The following is a 21,296-nucleotide window of genomic DNA, read 5'->3' on the forward strand; positions in this document are numbered from 1 at the left end:
GGTATTTAGGCACCCCCACATAGCCGTTTTGGACACCCCTCTCTTTGCAAAATACCAGAGCAGTTATCACGGAAAATCAACAAATATTGAAGAAGCTTTTAAAAAAAACGAGAGAGGTTAGAACATAGAAAGTCTTCAAGACGCAGAAGATGCAGAGCTGGCTAAACACTGAAGCTTCCACGTCAGCGATATGGCAACCCACGTGTGCAGGAGGAGGTGACAGATGGAGACAGCTCTCTTCAATTTCTTAAATTTGGACTGCAGTACCAATTGTAAAGGCTACGAGTGAGAGTTACATATTGCTCCTTTAATGTGACACACTATGAGCTTGGAAAAATAAAACATAAATGAAAACACACAGCACATATTTGATGAAATACATTAACTTTAATGAGTCCCAAAGTATTGTGCTGGAAATAGTTTGTTGCCAAGACCACTGACACACTTATGTAAGTGGGAAACTAAGAACATTATTGAGAATTAATTGTGGTTCCATCTCTTAAATAAAAAAAAGTCGGACCACATCTTGACCTCTTTCTGAAAGCGCTTGGGAGCAATAACGGCACCAGGGGAAGTATTGCAGATGAACGTGATCTCGTTTCAAGGCTTTTAAATGAACTTTGGTTATTTCTCACTCAAGATTTTCTTTCTTTTAACACTCGTTTTACCTCTTCTCGTCGGTTCATGTTGTCTTCAAAATCCCTTACTCCCATGATGCCCTTCAGGCAGAGCGCGCGGCAGCCCACAAAGCCAATCTGACAATTAAAGAAGGGCTCCCCCATCATCAGAACCTGGAGAAAATAGAAAGATTTGAAACAGCTTTCAAATTCCATATCGATTGTGATCTACAAGATACACAATGTGGATTCTGAATGAACTCAGTAGTCATTCCTACCAGTGAAAGAAATATAGGACTGTAGAGTAATAAAGTATTCACTGATTCAAGCTATCATTAACACTTAAAGCCAGAGGGATGTGATCATGAGAAGTCAGTTTCAAAGTTCCAGAGTCCTGTCTTTTACACAATACGGATATAAATCCAGGATATTTCTTTTCTTACATCAGGCAACAAAACCTCAGTAAAATCACAACAGTTGAACAGAATTAAAGAAATTCATTTGACTTGATTAATTTTAAACGTCACAAAAAAACATAAGTACATTTCAACAGTTCAGAGCTTAATCTTTTCAAGTATTACAAACAGGAATCAACAGGAACCACAACCTGTTTAAGGCTACACTGGTCTGCCGTGCTGCTTAGTTTGTGGAATACGTACATTGTTATAAAAAGAGCGGGTCAGATAGCTTTCATTTTCCCTTGAGACTGGGATGTGTGGTAGCAGTTCAGTCGCCCAAAGTAACCAGCAAGAGTGGTTCTCTCTCACTCACTGCGCCTTTGCTACAGCCAGACAACTAAACAATCACATAAACTTTATGTTTCACCACACAATAATTACAAGGCCTAGACGTCCCTGTTTTACTAGCCATCACTTTTGCCTTTCAACGCTCATGCACTTTCGGTTCCAGCTCAGACTGCTCTCAATTTGTTCAAGCAAGCATAAATTAAAGAAATTGGGATTGGAAGTATCTCAGAGCTCTAAAATCTGGTAAAAAGAAATCACCCAAGCAGGTAATTAGATAAAAGTTTTTGTTTTTTTATGCATTCAACTCTCAGCAGAGAATGCATAAATGATCAGGCTTGGGCTCGACTCAGACACAGGTCCCACCATAGTCTAAGAGGCCATACATGTTAAGTTTAGTTCACTAGGATCCCCATTAGCTGCAGCATTGCAACAGCTATTCTTCCTGGGGTCCTCACAATGTGTGTGTCCTTTGGAGGGTTGAAATATGTAGTTAAGGAAGTTATTAAATGGAATCAAGGACTCCAGGAGAGAAAAAATGGAAACATGAAGCAAAAAACCTGTGCTGGGAATTAAACTGTGCTTCTTTGTTTAGGACTCAGCCTTAACACAAGGTGTAGACCCGGGTGAGCTGATTTGGCGCACTGAGAATAAATATAATAATGCATTTTATCCTACCTCAATGGTGATTCCCTCTTGCTCCAGACACAGGACCTCTCTGGACTTGACTTTCTGAGGGCTGTAGTAGCTGCTCTCCGACTGGGTTTCGGTCAGCTGAAAGAAAAGGCAGATAAACCAAGTCTGTTTAAAACCCTGTCAAAATAATTCATATTTAGTCAAATAACAAAAGATGCATAACTCAGAAGTCCAAGTTATTTTGCTATTTGTTAACCAGCGTGAACAAATAAAACCTAAATACTGTAGTTCAAATGTGTTTCCAAATCTGCTCAAAAATACCTCTCCAATTTAATTTTTAGATGTCAAATGCTTTAGCAGTTCTCAAATAGCAAACAACGGTGGAAGCCTTTTTAAGTCTTTATTTTTTGTTTCAGCTAAGGCTTTGGGACAATTATTGATATAAAACGTACATTGTGCGATCGAAAAAACCACTACACAATTAATCAAGTCTTTTAGTTGAAGTGTTCAAGTGTGTAGGAGTGTTAATTCAAAACTTTTGGGAGATGAGAAGGCAAAATTCAGGGTTTCATTTTTGTGTGAATACATACCCTGGAGGCATTAGAGAGACGAAAGATTTTAAAAGGTGAGAGGATTGACAAAATTAAAATCTTTTTTGTATTATTTATCATGCAAAGCAGGTGCAGTGCAAACACTTGATTTGCCTTACTATCCTTACTAATGGAGCAGTGACTTAACTGAATTTTCTCAATTTGAATCTGAAGTAGCTTTCTCACCCTCGATCCCTTCCCCCTTTTCTTTTGATCGCGTGCAGGGACAAAGTATCTGTGAACACTTCAAATGTGCCATCGGAGAAAATAATGAATGGAAAAAGTTCCTATAATTAAAAATGAATACAAATTGTGAATTTTAATAAATGAATAGATAATATCGGCATACAATTAAACTGGAATTTGTGCAGAAGTGAAAGAGGGAAACAAGTGGTTAGTATTGAAGCATGCACTGCGTATGCAAAAAACATTTAGTGTATTGCCAATTTGTCTGATCAAAAAGATTTCAATGGCAGTACGTCAACATTCTAAAAATACCTCTTGTCTCATACTGAGGTTCAAGTAGTGGCTGTTCAAAGACATCCAATTCACTCAAACTAAATACTTTGTTGTAGGAAAAAGAAAAGAACTTTCAAAAAACCCTCCTCTCAGCTGTTTGCTATTACTCCAGACAAGAGGCAATTAATTGATTAAAAGAACTTATACAATACAGAAACCACTCAAACATTATTAGAAAACCCAAAAGGTCTGTTCTGCCTGAAACATACCATACCGCCCACTCGCTGGTCATACAAGTTGTCAAGTTAACACACACACACACACACCTACACACACACAGGCAAGGAGAAATGCGATCTGAAGTGCCTTAACCTAAGGGGAAACAAAGATGAATTCCAGCTATTCTGAGTTAACAGGAGAGATTAAAGTTTGAGATCTATTTCTAAATAGTCATTATACCATGTGTTGTGTTTAAAACATAAGACTGAAACAAGACGCCAGCTAGAGGTTACACTATCCTCTCCTGTACCACACAGAGAGAGAAGGAGATTGAAATGTGTTTAAATGTGTTGATTAGAACGTTTAATCTTAAAAAAGGTTTTTCGAAAACAACATTGAATTCTATTGTCATTATTATTTCCATTTCTTATTTCCACCCCAAATTAGATGATTAAGCGTGACAGAGCCCTGCATTTTTTTTGGTTTAACCTTTTATGTAATATACATTTTAAAGACATTAACACTTATCTTCAGTAATTATACTTATATATCTTTTGTCCAAACGTTACATAGGACATCTGTTTGTCTGAAATCTCTGTTAAAGTTCTCATTCACTCACTATAGTTCAGCCATTTCTTGTTCCCATTGGCATGATATGACTGTACACATGAAGCAAAATAACAGTTCCCATGCACCATTTCAAGTTATTTGGAAACGAGATTTAAGAAATTACAGCCGACTACCTTGAAGGTCACAGAAGCTTTGGTGCAGTAGAAGCCAATGGAAATAATAGGGTCTTTGGGTGCGTGTTGTTGGGGGTTGTTGTAGATGCCTCTTGTCTCTCTTTGCAGGTAGAAGCCTTCCTCACTTTCATCTTCGCCTACAATGGCTGGGACAAAGGACCAAGCCCAGGACACCCAACCCTGGTCGTTCTCGTCAGGACTGCCAGACGGAGTGTAGAGATCCGGACTTGAGTACTGGCCGGTCTTTTGGCTTTCCATATCCACATCCATCCCTAAAGTAAAAACAAAAGTCAATGTTAATTATAATGCAAATACAAGTGCAATATGAACAGTAATAAGAAAAGTCAGGGTTAGCACCTGCAGATCTACTTTCAGTTCAAGAAAGATCTCTTTTAAACAGTTAGGATTTGCAAATTCATAGTTATTTAAATCATTGTTCAGATGAAAAACATCCAATCCCCACTTGTTAAGCTCTACTGCAACAGATGAATCAATATAAAGATGCAGGCCTCGGAAAGTAAACTAGTCAAATACAGAGAATAGAGAGAAGTGACAATGGAGGCGTCTGTGACCAACGTAGCACACTAAATGAATAAGCATATGCCTGGAGGTAGTTTAATAAGCAATATGCTACAGCTGTCATCTAAAACTACAAAAAGGCAGTTCAACAGAAGATGTTGCCAATGATCCAGCATGTAAGTGTGTGAGAAAATGTGTGCTGTTGAATAGGGCACATCCTGTCAGCCAACATCATTATGGTCAGAGCTGAATAAGTCGGACCCAACACACAGGCTTTCTTCATATCGGCATGCAGCCAGATATTGGGTAATATATTTGTTCAGAGGCCACTACAGTGATATGATAGCAGGCAATGAGGGGATATGGGTAGTTACTGTATAAGCCATAATCAAAAGCCAAAATTGTCAATTGGTGCAGGTGAAGGCTAAGAGGGACCAATCATGTAACCAGACATAATAACAGGAGGAGGTTTACTCGACCACTGGCCACTGTAAGCACATACCTCACAAAACGTGATGAGGGTCATGTAGAAAGTGGATGAAACAAAGCGAGGCTTTAGAAAGAATTTTGAAAACAATAGAAGTCAAGCATGAGTTGTGATGTCACACCCATTCTACTGTCTGTTCCCTGTTTTCCACAGACTATTTGAAGGTACTCATGTTCCCCAAACCTCAATGCACCGCCTCAGTCCCTTAGTCCGACCTCTGAACTAATCCCATCGTGTGTGTTTCTGTACAAATCAGTAGAGGGGAAGCTGATGTCAATACACAAGAATGTGTAATCCCATTCCTTGCGGCCTCACATCCTCTGTGAGAAAACAATATTGTCCGTGAGGTCACAGCTTAAGAATCCCAGAGGCAAAGGCGGTGAAATTATGACATATTTTAATTAAATCTTTCACTTTGCGAATTGGCAGTTAAGAATCTTTTTACACCCAGAACCCCATCTCTCGGTCCGAATCTGCTTTCCATTTTTCCCTTTTTGTTTTCACTCAGTGGAGCCTTTGAGGTGTCAGCTCGACAAGTTAATCCCTTTCGCTTCACATCACAGCCTGACGAAGCCTACGTTTGAATTTCGAGGCAATCAAAATTAAAGGACAATTATCAAGTGATCAAAACAGACTGGCTTAAGGAGACTTTGAAGTATTAATCCAAAGAAGTGAGTGAAAAATTCCCAGAGAATGAAGTAGACTGGCCTAAATGCATGCTGCTGTGGAGTGGAGAACTATGACCACACAGGTGTGGCATACCTTCAATCCTGTCACTCTGCAACGTCAGAAGAGCAGAAGCTTGAATGGATTCCTTTGCAACTCAGAATCAATCAATGTATGCTCAACCTTGGCATGCATTTATCCATAAACAGAGTTCAGAAGCTCAGATTTGATATGGAATTTGTCATGGTTGGTTTCCATTCGTGCAGGGTTTCCAGGCAGTGGGTTTACATCCCAGTTAACAATGGAGAGGGTGTTGTAAGTGAGTAAACAGCTTAGTGACATTGATACAGTGATAGAAAGAGGCAGTGCCCTCGCAGGCCAGTAGATGTCTCTCCATGTTTAGAAGGAGTTGTGGACTGGTTACCTGACGGACACCCAAAACAAATTAATTTTAGACAATTAAGACTATGAGCCATCTATTCCTCACTTTCTCACAGCTAATAGGGTACTTCTCCCTACTGTCACAATCTGGTGCATAGGCCTACCTACAGTATTTTGCTATAAAGGAAGGAACGTGTATCAACATTTCAGTAACATATTGTTTCACTTGAACATAAAAATGTTTTTAAATTCTTTTGAGCAGTCGAGGCAGGAGAATGTTAAACCCTCTGCGGGTTTAAAAGCTGTTCATCCATGGCCATAGTCTTCTAAACTCGATGGCCTCCACATCTTCACACCAATATTAAAAAGCTTAAAGATTATTGAAAAGAGGCCCTGTCACGTCATTGGAGTAGCATAAGGGAGCCATATGAGGTTTTAAAGAGGAAGGATAGCCTGTGGCCTTAGGTTGAGACCTAAGTGTAATGTTCCCCACCAATCAAAAACAAAAAGTCTCGGTCGCTCTCATAAAGGATATAAAAAAAACACTCAGTCCTAAACATGCTCATACAGAGAATAACCGCCATATATGCAATCAGACTGACAGAAAACAATTTAAAGCATTAATGCATGTGTATTATTTATGCTTATTCTGATACACAGAGACATGCATGTACACTCACACAAACAAACACACATTTTGCACACACCTAACATACTTGTTGAAACCGTACAGGTGTTGGTGCTATGACCAGCTTGTCCTTTCAAACATGTTCGTGATCTACTGTATGTTGCCATCGCTTAAATATGAGTGTTTTACAGACTTCACTGAATCCAGCCATCAGGTAGCCAGCTAAACCTCACTGAAAGTTTGCTTTGGTAAGTGACAAAAGCGGATCCAACTATATAGAGGTATTCATTAATTAAACATTGGCCCTTGATGCAAACAAACAACAAACACGCTTCAGTGAACCATGGTCACATAAGAATATTAAAAGAGCTTTTTTACAGTTTGTCAATTGGCAATTAAGAAAGACCTTCACATGCGGGAAAGTTATTCAAGACTAAGCAAGATAGAATAAAGACACACACATACACACACTGTTCCTCTATTGTCACTTAAGGCTGACTGCAAAAGCCCCAGAAGTCCCATTAACAACCTTTCAAAAATCCCCATTTTGACACAATAAAAAAACGTTTTTTACAGTTTTAATAAATGCTTTTGGTTTAAATTGCTCTTGATTGGTACACGTTGTATGTGGGGTGAATTTATTTATCCTAAGGAGAAGAGTTATGCATCATTTGGGGCGTGGCTTATCTTAATGGTGCATTGTACAGTAGCTGTTTACCACAAGGCTTAAGGCCCACCTCAGCTCAACCTCTCTGCCTGATGCTAGATTGACCGAGTGTTAGTTTGTGACAGTTTTGCCGACAGCCATCTTTGGGCCACAAAAGTCTGCTTCAGACCCTATGGTCTATGGTTTACACAAAGCACATGGATTTAAAATGTTTCACTTGAAAAAAAGACCTCAATCAGAATAAATGGGCTCAAACTAATTTTTATTTCCATTGGTTGGGGGCCTTTTAAACCATCAAACCAAGACGTAAATGTCTTAATCTTATATGTACTGTAACCCTTCCTACTAGACTGGGAACATATGTTGTTGTTAACATATCATTAAGTGAGCTGCTGCTTATGTAAGGGCAACACAATACCCCAAACTACTTTGGTGTCTAAGCACCTTCCAAAGAGGCATGTACAGAGACATTGCTGTATAGGCTGGAACTGAAAGATGACTGTAGGGGAATCCCTCTGAGGGAATCACTCAGCTGTTAACATTAAATGTGTTGGTTCATGTAAACAAGTGACTGTATTAGATCAAATGCCATAAAGCTGACCAAATACCTTTTTCATATTGATTTCAATCACAAAGTGGCCACAATTTACACTTCACTAAAAATAAATATGTTGTTCATATAAGTCAAAATACATTAATTGTGTAGCATACATCAACTATAACTTGGCAAAGGCATTATGTACTGGTTAAGAAAAAAAAAAAATCTTATTATAACTAATAATGAATTCAAAAAGCCTAATTACGGCCCAACAAACAAACACCAGCCTTTTACAGTACAAGCACAGACAACAGCCCCTTGCCCCTCTTCAGCTTTTTTTCTCTGTCAATTACTTCCAGCATAATAAGATCTGGGGGCACTTAGGTTCCACAAGCTCGTCCCTTCTTGTATATTTTTGTGATGGGATACTAATTCATTCTCAGAGCCTCTACATAGCAGTAGCATGACACAGACGCTCACATCTGGCATTGGACACTGAAAAGAAAGCTGCGCCAACTCAAAGTAAAAGTCCAAGGCCAACAAGCACGGAGCACGTTAGAGTGTAAAGAGCGAACGGTCTGTATTGTGTTTGGCTGCCTTCCTCCCCTCTGCCCACCATTTCCCCTGCACATTAATTTGCTTCTGGTGCTAAAAGAGACTAATTTAGCCCAGCAGAACCTGAACCTGGATCCTGTTCTGTTTGCCCAATATAAGGGTGAGCAGTTGGGAGAGTTGAGACGAGCATTTAGAATGCAGATAATAAAGTATATACCGTGGTCTATGTTTATGTATATGTGTTAGATTGTGTGTGACATTCCTGTCTCTTCCCTTCATCCTCCTCTCTCTCCTGCCACATGAAGGGGGATAAGGCCTGATGACAACAGGGTGTTGAGTTAACACTTTGGTTTTTGTTGGGAGCAGGAGGAGTAGTCAAAGTGATGCTTAATGTCCCATTTAGGAACAACAGCAGCATATGCACGGTCAAAGCTCCTGGAAGCAGCATGGCAACAAGCATGATCATGAGATCAAGATGCTGTGTAAGGAAAAAATCTGAGCTTTCTGCACAGTCTGATGGCTCAGTAACCAGTTCAGACCTTTGGACCACAGTTTTGAGTATGATGTTACTGCTCTACTCTAACCATAGTATAACATAGTAATGCAGAAATGCTGCATTCCAGTGGTACATCAATTTCCAAATGAATTCAATGGAACAGAAACTGGTTATAGAAAAATAATGGTTTTTTTTAGAATTAGACGTAATTTTTTATTTTATTAAAAAAAATGTATTTAAAGGAACAATTAGACCAAAATCTACATTACTTAATTAACGTGCACATGCAACTACCACTGACAAGGACCAAGCTATTCATTCAACGAGAATAATTGTGACGGAAACTCTGAAATACTGAAAACAATCTAATATAAAGACAAAGAAACAAGAACCGAGTAGGAATTAAGGACAAATGAGAGACAAGGTAATTGACAAGACAGGTATGTCACTGTCCTCCCACAGAGACCTCACTTACCGGGTAATATTGCTACAGTCTCGCTTACGTTGCCACTGCCGTCCTCTCCCTCGCCCTCTTTGTGTCCTCCAATTTCCCCGTAGTAGAGAGAAATAATCAGTTCTAAAATGCGGATAAACATGGGCAGCTGCTGATCAGTAATGGACAACTTCAGGCTCTCAACCATCGTTTGGATCTGAGAAAAAAATAGAGAGGAAAAGCATAAGAGATGATAAGAGATAACATTTGAAATATGATTACTTAAACTATAGTTACATAGTGAAAGACAAGCCGAACCACTTGTGTTCGGAACCACAGAATATGGAAAGTGATGTTTTAAAAAAGGGCTACAGCCACCTAAGGTCCAAAGAAACTGGTATGGATTCTCTGGCTTACTATTGATTATTAAGTGTTGCATGATGAAAACACAGTTTTAGCTTCTCGTCAACTAACCAAAATATAGTCAAACATGCACTAACCAATGCTATAATGCTTTGCACTATTCACCACTGCACTGTTTCATATTTAGTCTTGTAAATATTAGTATTTGCTTATTATGTTTATTGTTGGTATTTAATGTTGTACCTGTACATAAGAGAGCACAGTTCACAGAGGTTAAATTCCTTGTGTGTGTGTGTGTGTGTGTGTGTGTGTGTGTGTGTGTGTGTGTGTGTGTGTGTGTGTGTGTGTGAGCATACCTGGCCAATAAATCTGATTCTGATTCTATGTCAAATCTATTATATTGTTTTGATCTTTGAAGGTAATCCTTTACATGGTGTTTTCAATGGACACAGAAGCTCCTTCAGGGAGCGACTAGCGTTGCCTCAGTGTTCCACTGAACGACTAATAAGGTCCTTTGTTCCAGTAGAAGTCATATATTTGAATGAACATTTTTAGTTGTGGCTCTGACTCATGGCTGTAAATTATGTCTCAAATGGTTTACTTGTCGTGTACTGTGATTGTTCTGTCGATAATGTTTGTTGTGTAATGAATTGACAAGACGGCAAATGAGTTTCCCTGCTGGGGATTAACAAAGTTTTCTATCCAATCATATCTAAACTAATCTCATATGTGATTATATCAATGGTGATTTTGAAACTTTAGGAACCAACCAAATCTGTTACTTACTTTCTGATCATGTAAATGAAGAAAAGCACGTATCAAGTAGGCATCAGAATCTACATTTCTGACAAAAAGATGTATCCATACCACTGACAGTTAGCACAAAACAAATTGCTTCTTGTGAGGATTATCATGTGAGGAGAATGTTTTTATCAAACACAGTTACAATTGGAAAGAGGCTCATTTTAATTTAATCTTCAACTCAACTCATTGGTTCATCACTGTTTGCCTGATGAGGGTCTATTAACGAAACATAGCTAATACATGTTTGTTTGCAAGTAAGCCAGTAAGCAGGAGTTTTCCTTCAAGCTCATTGGTGTAAAATGAATTACAACTACTCATTATCCTGCTATTGGTTCAAGGAAAATTAAACTAAGCAAAATTACCGGTAAGTCATTTTTCAATGAAGATTTATATGACAAATTCAAACATTTCCAGCACTAACATTTGTACAATGCCATAATGACATCAGATGAACCCATATAAAAAGTATGCTTTGGAAAAATTTGCCGTTTTCAAGCAAGTTGTTTAGATATGGTGCTGCTCACTTTGATGACGGATGGAATCTTTGAATTAATGTTGTCGTAGGTAAAATGGAGACGTGTTCTGAAGGAGCATTTGTACAGCAGTGGGTCCTGGTAAAACTCAATCTTGCCACTGGCATTCCGCTTGTCCAAGCACACCGTGCAGTCAGCAAAGTTGATGACTTTCCTGAGGACCAGCTCTGGGGCTGTGTAGAGAAAAAAACAATAACAGAAGATTTTGCATTGAACACATAAAAAGTTGACCCATTGACACGAATAAAACCTGTATGCATTTGACATATAAGCACAGAGTAAATGTGCACCTACAGAGACCTATCTTTAAACGAAGACGAATGTAAACACAAACACTCTGACAGAAACTGGCACTCACAGGAACTCCTTATTGTCCGATCTATGAGATCAAGAGAGATGACACACAGCAGGCAAAACACAGCTGCTGTGTGTTGTGACGTTTATAAGAGATGCAACAAAGTGGGTGGTGCTTTTGTTGGGTTTGTGTGTGGTTTTTTGGTGTTGTGTTTGGTTGATCAAGCATCCTAAAAGTCCTAATTGTGACTGTTCACTCGCCCCTCACAAACTGATCACAGGACTTATTTTTCACAACAGTATATCTAAACAGTGACACTTATTTCTTATGTAACCACTACTTGCTTCACATGATTGAACAGAATACAGTTTATAAGAAATTCCCCAGTAGATGATTACTATGACTCAAAACAGCCATTTCATGATTTCTCAGGAGTTTGAACAGCACAAAGGAAATGGAAAAGCCGATGAAGAAAATGAAAATCGCATTACAGAACTGTTGCAGTTTATCAGCAGGGAATAAGACGACTTCCATAACGTCATCTTTATGGAAAATTAACCAGATTCGGAAAAGCCTAATCTGCAGAGCAAACAAAATATACAGGGCTGATGTTTACTCTGTATCAATAAAAAAAAAGTTACTAGTCAATTATTTTGTTTTTACTTATTCTACATTTAACTCAGGATTTTCATTTGCATATTGTCTCATTTTTTTTATTTTTCTTAATTATCTATTACTGTTTTATCGTCTTAATTATTTCTTCTATTTTATTACTGTCTTTAATTACTGAATTTTCACATTTTTATCCTACCTCTTGTGTTATCTAATTAAAAGATTATGAGAGCATTTCAGTTAGTCAGTTATTGTTTTTTGAGCCATTTATTTATAAAATATTTTTTTGGCTTGTTGTTTTTGTTTCTGTAGAGCACTTTGTGTTACATTATTGTTGTTACTTCTTCTGAACCAAGTTGCAACACAGGACCTTCACAATTGACAATTAGTATGCTCAGGTTTGAAATCTCTTCCGTTACCTGTGGTATTATTAAATGTGAGCTCTTTACTGTGTCAAGGCCCCGCTGCATTGGACCTTAACGTTTTCCAAACAGAGTGGGGAGTTTTTCAAGAGCATGAATAAGAGAGTACTCTGGCAGCTGACGTTGTGCATTTACACTAAAGCCATGTTTAAACTTGTCTGATTTGTTTATTTTACCTTAGTTTGAACTAAAAAAAATTAAACAGTTACTGTAATATATATGTTCGTGTCTCAATGGATTAACTAGTTAATCCCACTACCAAGGAATGTAAGCAGCCATTGCTCACCAGTGATGTCCATGAAGGCCCTCTCCCATATATCGTCCACAGTGTAACACTCTGCTGAGGTAATGTTCACCGACAGCACAATGTCATCCTCCACATATTTCAGGATCAGGTTGTTCACTACAATATTCACGTTGTTCACCACACGTCTGATCAGGCTCTGCACATACCCTACAAACACAAACACAAGACAAACATGTCAAAAGTGAAAGAATAGTGTGAATAATCCCAAATGAAAAATGTATACAGAAAGAATACCTAATCACAAAGAAGAACACATGAAGACATCAATTAAAGATAATTTACCAGGACACATTAACTTAGTGTTGAAATGCACTGTGAAAGAGTCAAACCCACAGCCCTTAGTGTCAGGCAGATATACACCACCAACCCCTTCCATCTCCCAAGGTTTAAAAAACGAGGGGTCCTGATATATTATTTGTTGCCATGTACAGTGAAAAGAGCTTCATATTCACGAGAATTAATTTGCTCTTCTCCTCTTGCTGAAGCAGAGGTTCACGCCGTTTAACTTCAAACTGTGCAGACACTGCCTCGAAAAACGTATTCTTTCAAGCTCGTTAAATCCCTGAGGACCTTGCATTTTTATTAGACACTAAGAAAGCATGACCTGTTTTCGCCCAGAAACAGAAGCAGAAAAAAAACATGCGTGTTTAGGTCGTTAGCCAACAACTTCAGAGAGAAATTAAAATATGACACACGGGGGAGTTCTGACCATAAGAAAATAAAAACATACAGCAGTAAATCCTCCTAACCACAGTTCTGATGACATTATTCATTCCTCTTATGTACAGTTAAAAATCATCACTAAAATTTAAAAGAATATATAAACGTTTACGGCTTTTCCCTTATTTTCCAGACTAAACTCTTGCCTTCCAGAAACGACATGTCAGGGCCAGGGCATTACAGAACGCATAATTCTGCAGAGCCAAATAGTGCAGTTGATGAAAATACTTTTAATTAAATTAATAGCTATACTGCCTATTACACTGAGCAGACTTGGTATTAGTATAGTCTAATTGACAATAGTCTTGTGAGTTTGCTGCCTGACCAAACAGAGTGGCAGAAAGAGAGGATGACATAATATAAACTCAACTCATAAACGCAATGTGTGTTCGTGACATTTGTGCAAGGTTTTGCATTACTGTGTGTGCTGGTCCGGGTTTAGGTGTGTGCCTAGCTGCTTTCTTGCATGCATGAATGTTGCTGTGAGTGCATATATGTGTGTGTCTGTGGTTCTGGGGTCAGTTAGAAAGCTGCTGTCGCACCTGCAGCCTGGGCAGTAAAACCAGCACTTTACCCCCTGCTATTTTCCTCTCTGGATCTAATTTACTCATGTCAGGGTGTCTCTCCTCCCCTCTTGCACTTTCTTATTCTTGTTATACTTCTCCTTGCCTTGCACCAAGTCCAGGGCCACATTCCGCCTTTCTGCGAGCCATCACACTGCTCTTAACTTCTGTAAACAATTGACACAGCCAGCACCTGCGCTGCAGCCCACAGGGAAGGAGCCTACTTAAAACTGTTCAACCATAAAATGACTGGAAAAACCAGCTCCTTTATGCGAAATCAGAACAGGCCAAGTACTCTCTTCTGTGCAATACAGGAAAGAAACACTATACTGTCCACTCTCACTATTTGTCCTGTATATGGAAATTATTAATAGTGATGAGTCTTGCCAGTTGAAAACTAGGTCTCCCGATTTGATTACGATTTTCCAGTCAACAATTTTATTTGATTGGATTCAATATCACGATGCATCACAGTGGGTTACATCCTCAATGTTCTATATTACTGCACATGGCTTCTTTTTCATCAATTTAGACAAGCAGTCAGATAGATATGAACTCCATTTTTGGTATTTAGAAATCTATGTCAACATAAATGTCTTTAAATTGGAGAAAAAAATAAACAAAGTATAGCTCCAGCGGTGGTTAGAAAGTATGCAATATTGGATTATGTTCTGCCATTTCATTAATGGAGAACTGTCCACTTCTGAATGCTCTACAATGCATCTTAGAAGCGTTTAATTTCAACACCCCTAGAGAGCACTCTCTTACAGGGTAACTATCACCATTAATGTAATCCACTTTATTATGTTGGCCATTCTTGGCTTAGCTCCAACTGGAGAAAAGTACAGCAGTCCTCCAGAACAGAAGAAAGCTCCAGTTGGAGAAAGGTCCAGCCTTACCAATATGGGATATTCTTTATCCATAAATAGCATTTTCCAGCTAATACCAGAACAGCTGCTGTATTTATTTTCTGAGCATAGGCCCCGGTACCAGGACAGGGGGAGCACTGGACCAGAGATTTATGTCAGGAGTGTGCCTGTCCATGCAAATCTCAATCTACTTAAATCATACCCATACTAACTCAACCATGCATGCATAGTAGCATACACAGTTCTTTGGACCCTCAAAGAAACACACGCACACTCAAATGAATCAAAGTGCATGCACATACATTAATGCTACATTGAATCATGTGATAATACACATTGTGTGCTTTTGTCACAGGGTAGGAAACAACTATTTCTTCCAGACAGCTTGCAATCTGAAAAATAACAAATCAAATTTGGTCCAGCATTATCATTTGGATTAGTACAAACACCTTTGTACAACCTTTCTGTTTCAACCAGCTGTATGGATTGCTTACATTGTTTTTTATTTAGTGATGCAACTGTGGAAGCAGCTAAATGCATGCAACATTTGGAGAAGGAATTTCGCTTCTAGGTCATTAAAGTGTATCGTATCGAATCATATTTTGGATTTCAATTTATTCATTTACTGGGGACAATGCGATTTAACATAGTTTCAATACAGAACAAGAAACTGATGTGATGCATAAAGAGTATATAGCTATTGATAACTTCCAACTCTCAATATAGTATCGTATTGTATCATATCGAATCATAAGCAAAATAGGATTCGCAAAATGGCAAACTCCAACTGCTCTAGCTCTCAAAAGAAGAAAAGGCTGTCATAAAACATTGGTAATTTCTATACACAAGTCAACATTTTGGCTGGGAAGAACCTATATAATTTACAGTGGTATGAAGCTCAATCAACTCAGAGGTAGCAGGCTTAACTAAGATGTTAATCAAGACTTAATGCTAAAATCTGATTCATTTCTATAAAGACAAACGCACTACAGAGTTAATAAAGTCTGTCTATAGGAAACCCCACGAGCAGAGAAATGTGGTTCTCACAAGTGGTGGCCACTGGTCCCCCACAAACAGCAGTAAATATAATCACTCACAGTCTCACCAAAAGGTTAAAGACCTTGGTCTTTGGTCTTTGTGTGGCTACCAATCCTGTAGCTTATGAATAAACACCAATTTTTTCAACCACAGGAGGGAAGAGCTTTGAAATTTTTTTGGAGCCAGCATTACCGTTGAAGATGCAGTTTTGAATCAAACCAGCCGCACTGTAGCAGAGTTGTGGCTAACCAGCAAAAATAGAAATAAAAAACTCATTTTAAACCCACCATGAATCATCAACTAAATTTGTGGCATCTATTTGATTTTTTTTTTTTAACGCTCAATGGTTCCCTTTCAAGCTACGTGCTCATCGACCCGCATTCACTGTGTTTTAAGAGTCTTTTTCACATCTGACACACCTCATTAAAAGATCCATAAAAGCAGTTCTAATAAATTACACACTATATGGATAAGAAAAACGATAAGGACAGCACTCCAAATTTTGTATTTTAATTGCCACACGAACGTTTCAAGCCGAGGCTCTTCTTCAGCGTGTGAACAGGCAATGCCCGATATGTATAAACAACAGTAGGTACTTTCCAACAAGTCCAACATGAGGTTCTAAGGATGAATGTACCCCACAGAATGCTGTGCTGTCACCTCACTTTTAAAAAATCACCCTTTAAGTACATTTAAGACCCCTGATAGGTTTGCTTTGTATCTTATTCTTAGGAAAACATCCTCTGCCTGAGTCATAGCAGGTTAGTTTTATTTCACCTAACTTTTAACCTCTACCTTTTAATTAGGAAGGTTGGAATTACACTCTTCATCTGTTTCCTCGCTGTTATTGAGGTGCTGGGACCTTTGACCTCAGACTTGTCTCTACAGTCTGTGGTTGGTTAAAACCCCAGTCCACTTCTGGAACAGTGATTTGCACATAGCTATACTAAAAGACAAACTCACACACAGGCATACACTCACATCGACACAGACACACACACACATTTACACACTCACACACACCTTGGATCTGTTGGAGGCAGGCCCAGAGGGAGATGCTGGGGTGTGAGGCACCCTGCTTTAACAGCTGGGGAGAGATATGATCTCATAACGTCAGGCCTGGAAATGGATCCTCCCCAGATACAACCAGCAAGAAGTGTGGGTTCATACATTCATGCATACTAGCACTCGAGGAGAGACTCATTGTTGGGTGTAAGAATGTGACCTAAAGCTGAAGACCCCCACCTGTCTTTTGATATTCTTTTTCTCTCTTAAACCCATATCTTGATATTTTTAGTTTCCACTTCAACTTTGTCTTCGCTCTACATCTTTTCAATGACACAAAGACATTTATTTATTTTTCATCAGTTCTAAGTCTGACAGGTTGTTACACTACATACCTTAGTAACATGTTAGGACAATAAATAAATTATAAAGGTTTTGCAATCACTAATATTTTTTTTTATATTCCCTCTCTCTCTTAAGAGTTTACTTGCTTATATTCAGTATACTTAAGTGTCTTTATTGGTAAGAGAAAGTTACCAATTGAGAAAAAAAAATGTAGTAAATATTTTGAAAAGGATGTGCTGATACCATTTGAACAAGATGTTTTTGTGAGTTGCGGTAAAGAGTTGGAGTACTGCAGACATGGAATCCAAGGACTCTGTAGGAGGCATGTGGTCAAGTGGCCTTGTTGATAAGAACTATCACGATGTGATTTATCACAGGCACATCCCCCACACTCTCTCCGGCTGATTTACAGCAATGCTGCACGGCTTATCCCGAAAAGAATACTTCTAATAATGTAAACAAGTATCATTTTCATATTAGTCTGACAATAGCCTCTGCAGACTCTTGGCTATTTATAAGCCAGTGGTTTAAAAATCCAGTTAATTTGTATCTTTAACATTCTAAGAGGCAAGAAGGCAAAATAAAAAAGGACTCGCTTTCATTTTTAAGTCATCGCCTCAGTCTCACTCTATGACCATGTGCTCCCCCACTAGGCATCCACACCTGCTCTGGTGGTCTTTTGCTTACCAGGGAGGTGGAATAGCCTCACTGGCCCCACAACCATCACTCACCTGGGGGCAGGTCGGGGTCACTGGGGGCAGCCTGCTGGAGGCGGCGGGGCTTGGCCACAGCCTTGGAGCTGTCAGAGACACTGCGACTGGTGGAGCTGGAGCCACTCTCGTGGTCATCCTGATGAAAAAACAAACATAAACACTGGTGAGGAAAGGTAGTAATGTGGCGAAATGTTTTGTCCAAGTAAAGGGAATGTGTGCGCAATTAATTTGGGTCGGAGAGTTATTTATTTGAAACAAGATCAAAATCAAACTAATTATTTAACCAGGTCATAAAGTTCTGTTTTATTATTAAACAACAAAATATGGTTGTTATATTATCTGTAAGCTAATCCTTGTTTTTCTGCTCATTAACTACGGGAGTGAGGTTAAACAAAATACAAAATGAGATAACCTTTAGTGGACGGAGGCTCAAGATTTTTTAGGTTCAAACTATTGTTAAATTAAATATTTCTGATGTTGAGATGGCAAAAAAAAAGAAGCAGTAGAATCCCTAATTTCCTCCCTACTACTTTGTGGATCTTAAGATATGAATTTACGGGCTAGAAGACATCTCCGACTACTTTAACAAGATTAATCAGGCTAAATACCTCTTCTACTGCTTAGCTGGCTGATCAACAGTGTTACTGTAACACCACTACTATTTGAGGTAACTAGTAAATATCTAGTTACTTTCCAGATTCAATAATACCATTACAATTACTGACATTTAAAATCACACAATCTTTATTTTATGTGAAACGGCTTTGGTCAGCACGGTAACATCTTTGGAGAAAGAACGTTGCGTGCCGTAAACAAACATACAGGCAGGTTATCTTTAAGGTGTGAGCTTTCTGTCCCGGAAACAACAACATCATTTTCCTGTCTTGCAGTCTTTGTGCAGGAAGGAAATCTTGTCTCACAAGAACGAAGCACCAAGCTAAACACTTTTACTAAACTAGCTGTCGTAGAGCCCCGTGCTGCACACACCTGAGAGACCCAGGTGCAGCTCACTTAAGATTGGCAGGCCGAGGAGGAGACACTCCATACAAACAGCCGGCTTAATTGCCAGCCTGCTCCACCCTCTGTTAGGTGGACTATAGAATGATTAACTGGGACGTTGACAGCGATGTGCTTCATATCAAAGGTTGAGTCTGTTGCCTTCAAAGATCTAATTAGTAAAATACAAACAAAATGACTACAGTGTTATTTTAAATGTGCGACTTGTCACAGCACAATTCTGCTGCAGCAACATTAAATAATGTGAACATTAATATGAAGACTGAAGCAAAAAAATGTCACGCCTAAGTTATTTTCACTAGTTACTTTTACAATGCAGTTCCTTTTTCATAATAGTAACTAGTACCTGTAGGTAGTTACTAATTTTTTGTTTGGCGCTCAACACTGTGGATTAATGAACAGAGGAGTTATGCAAGCACCTGACTTTCCTTCTATACAACAACCGGCTCCATAGTCTACTTCCTACAAAACACACCTCTTTTTTGGATGGGAGGGCTGAAGGTTTCATTTTCCTTTACAACAGCAATTTTCATCTGCTCTTCTGCATCAGCTGCCCTGCACCATGCAGAAGCCTGCACTCGCAGTGCTCCATGCCAAACTGGGCTTGAGCACAGTTGCCTCTTGCACATACGTCATCACGTCAGAAGGGCGGCCCAAGAATATTTGCGTCTGCCCAAAATTTTGAGTAAGCACTCCACCTCTGTATCACAGCTATTGTTGAAAAAGATTCTTCGAGAGGAACTGTTGTATCGACTACACAGCATGTACACGCTGAGTTCCAATGCATGTGCTAGAACCATGCCGAAGCCCTACCTCCAACCGTGCCAAGGAAGTGGAATGGTTGTGGTTGTGTAATCTACAACCAGATTTGCACCTTCTCTGGGTCTTGGTCATGGTGTTTCCAATGTAAGTGGAAACTGTGTTCTTGATACAAAGTTTTAAGGGGGGTTGTTCATAGTTATTCAACGGTTCATAGTAAATATTTGTCCATTCTTTAGGTCAATTATTCAATCAATTGGACAATTTTATTCATAGAGTGCCAAATCATAGTAAAGGGTTATCTAAGGACACTTCCAGGCCGTACTCTTTCCACCATGAGCAAGTAGTTTACAACATTTGGCAGCAGTATCAAGGAAAATTTTCCTTTTCAACACACAGAAACCTCAAGCAGAACAAGACTCATGGTGAACAGCCATCTGCTGGGAATGGATGAGCTGAGAAAGTCAGACGCAGGGAGAGACAGGAACACAAAGATAGATAAAGATAAAAAAACGTAAATATGCATAATTGGAAAAAAAGTCATGCTCAAATGGACAGTTGGCATAAGCCTGCAACAGAGTATGTACAAGAAATGAAAGAAAACAAAACAAACATATTACAACCATTATTGAAATAAATGTGGAGAGTTAGCTCATGGTCTGATTATTTAAAGTTAGCCAGTCAATCATGAAAAAAAAAAGGAGGAATCACATGTGTTTTGTATTTAAATACGATTGGCATGGCAGAGTGTCAGAGGAGTCACCCCTTATCTTGCCTAAGGTAAACAGTGAAGGTGTCAAAACTAAGTATAGACAGCTACTCCATGCCATCATGCATCACCACACTTACTCCAATGAGCAAGTAGCAGTCCAGAAGCAGCTTGCAGGCAACGTTAAAGGCTTCATATGCCATTTTTTTGATGCAGCAGATGTCGCCCTTGAGCACCAGCATGAAACCAAAACAACTCGTGGTGCATTGTTGTGTTAGCATGCTAATGCTAGCGATCTTTATTATGCTCGTATCTTCACACTGCATGTAAATTTACCCGAAATGAGCGTGATCTAGAAACACAGTTAAGCAGTGAGTACAGTATGTTATTCTTCTTTTCTCTAGTCCCTCAATTAAACAACTTTTATTCGCGAGGGGAGGAGCCGGCCGGCCGTCCCGGCGATGTAAACAAAGTGAAGATAGGACTCTGAAAACTCGAAAACATCACAGACAGTGGGACTCGGGTGTTACACCCATTGTAGACAGTCATGACTCACAGATTTATTTTCAGAGGATATACTTGATTTATACTATATTTAAGTGTGAAAAATCCTTCATATTTTTCTTCATATTGGTCTCACACTATACAATTAATCCACATTTCCTGGTTCTGACACAAGTGAATGACAATGAACCCCTGTCAAACTGTGTTGTTGCATAATGAAGATTAGGCTTTCAACACACTGCATTACTTGAGTCGTGGACACACTGACAGAGGAGCAAGTATCCCCAAGTGCAGTAAAGTAAACATACAATTGCCGAAGTGACGAGAGAGAAAGAAATATT

General features: G+C 39.0%; 1 protein-coding gene across 1 annotated transcript in view; it reads right to left on the minus strand.

The window, feature by feature from the left end:
• Window positions 1-21,296, minus strand: part of LOC132983433 (intermembrane lipid transfer protein VPS13B-like) — a 282,789-nt gene that overhangs the window by 245,265 nt on the left and 16,228 nt on the right. Inside the window, exons 4-10 of the mRNA XM_061049726.1 lie at window positions 17,985-18,102; window positions 12,693-12,860; window positions 11,069-11,250; window positions 9,420-9,594; window positions 4,008-4,279; window positions 2,039-2,134; window positions 669-791 (exon numbers count right to left, since the gene is read on the minus strand). Of these exons, the coding sequence (XP_060905709.1) occupies window positions 669-791; window positions 2,039-2,134; window positions 4,008-4,279; window positions 9,420-9,594; window positions 11,069-11,250; window positions 12,693-12,860; window positions 17,985-18,102 (1,134 nt within the window). The remainder of the gene's footprint in view (window positions 1-668; window positions 792-2,038; window positions 2,135-4,007; window positions 4,280-9,419; window positions 9,595-11,068; window positions 11,251-12,692; window positions 12,861-17,984; window positions 18,103-21,296) is intronic.

The sequence above is a fragment of the Labrus mixtus genome, chromosome 11, assembly GCF_963584025.1.
Source record: "Labrus mixtus chromosome 11, fLabMix1.1, whole genome shotgun sequence".
NCBI classification, from domain to species: domain Eukaryota; kingdom Metazoa; phylum Chordata; class Actinopteri; order Labriformes; family Labridae; genus Labrus; species Labrus mixtus.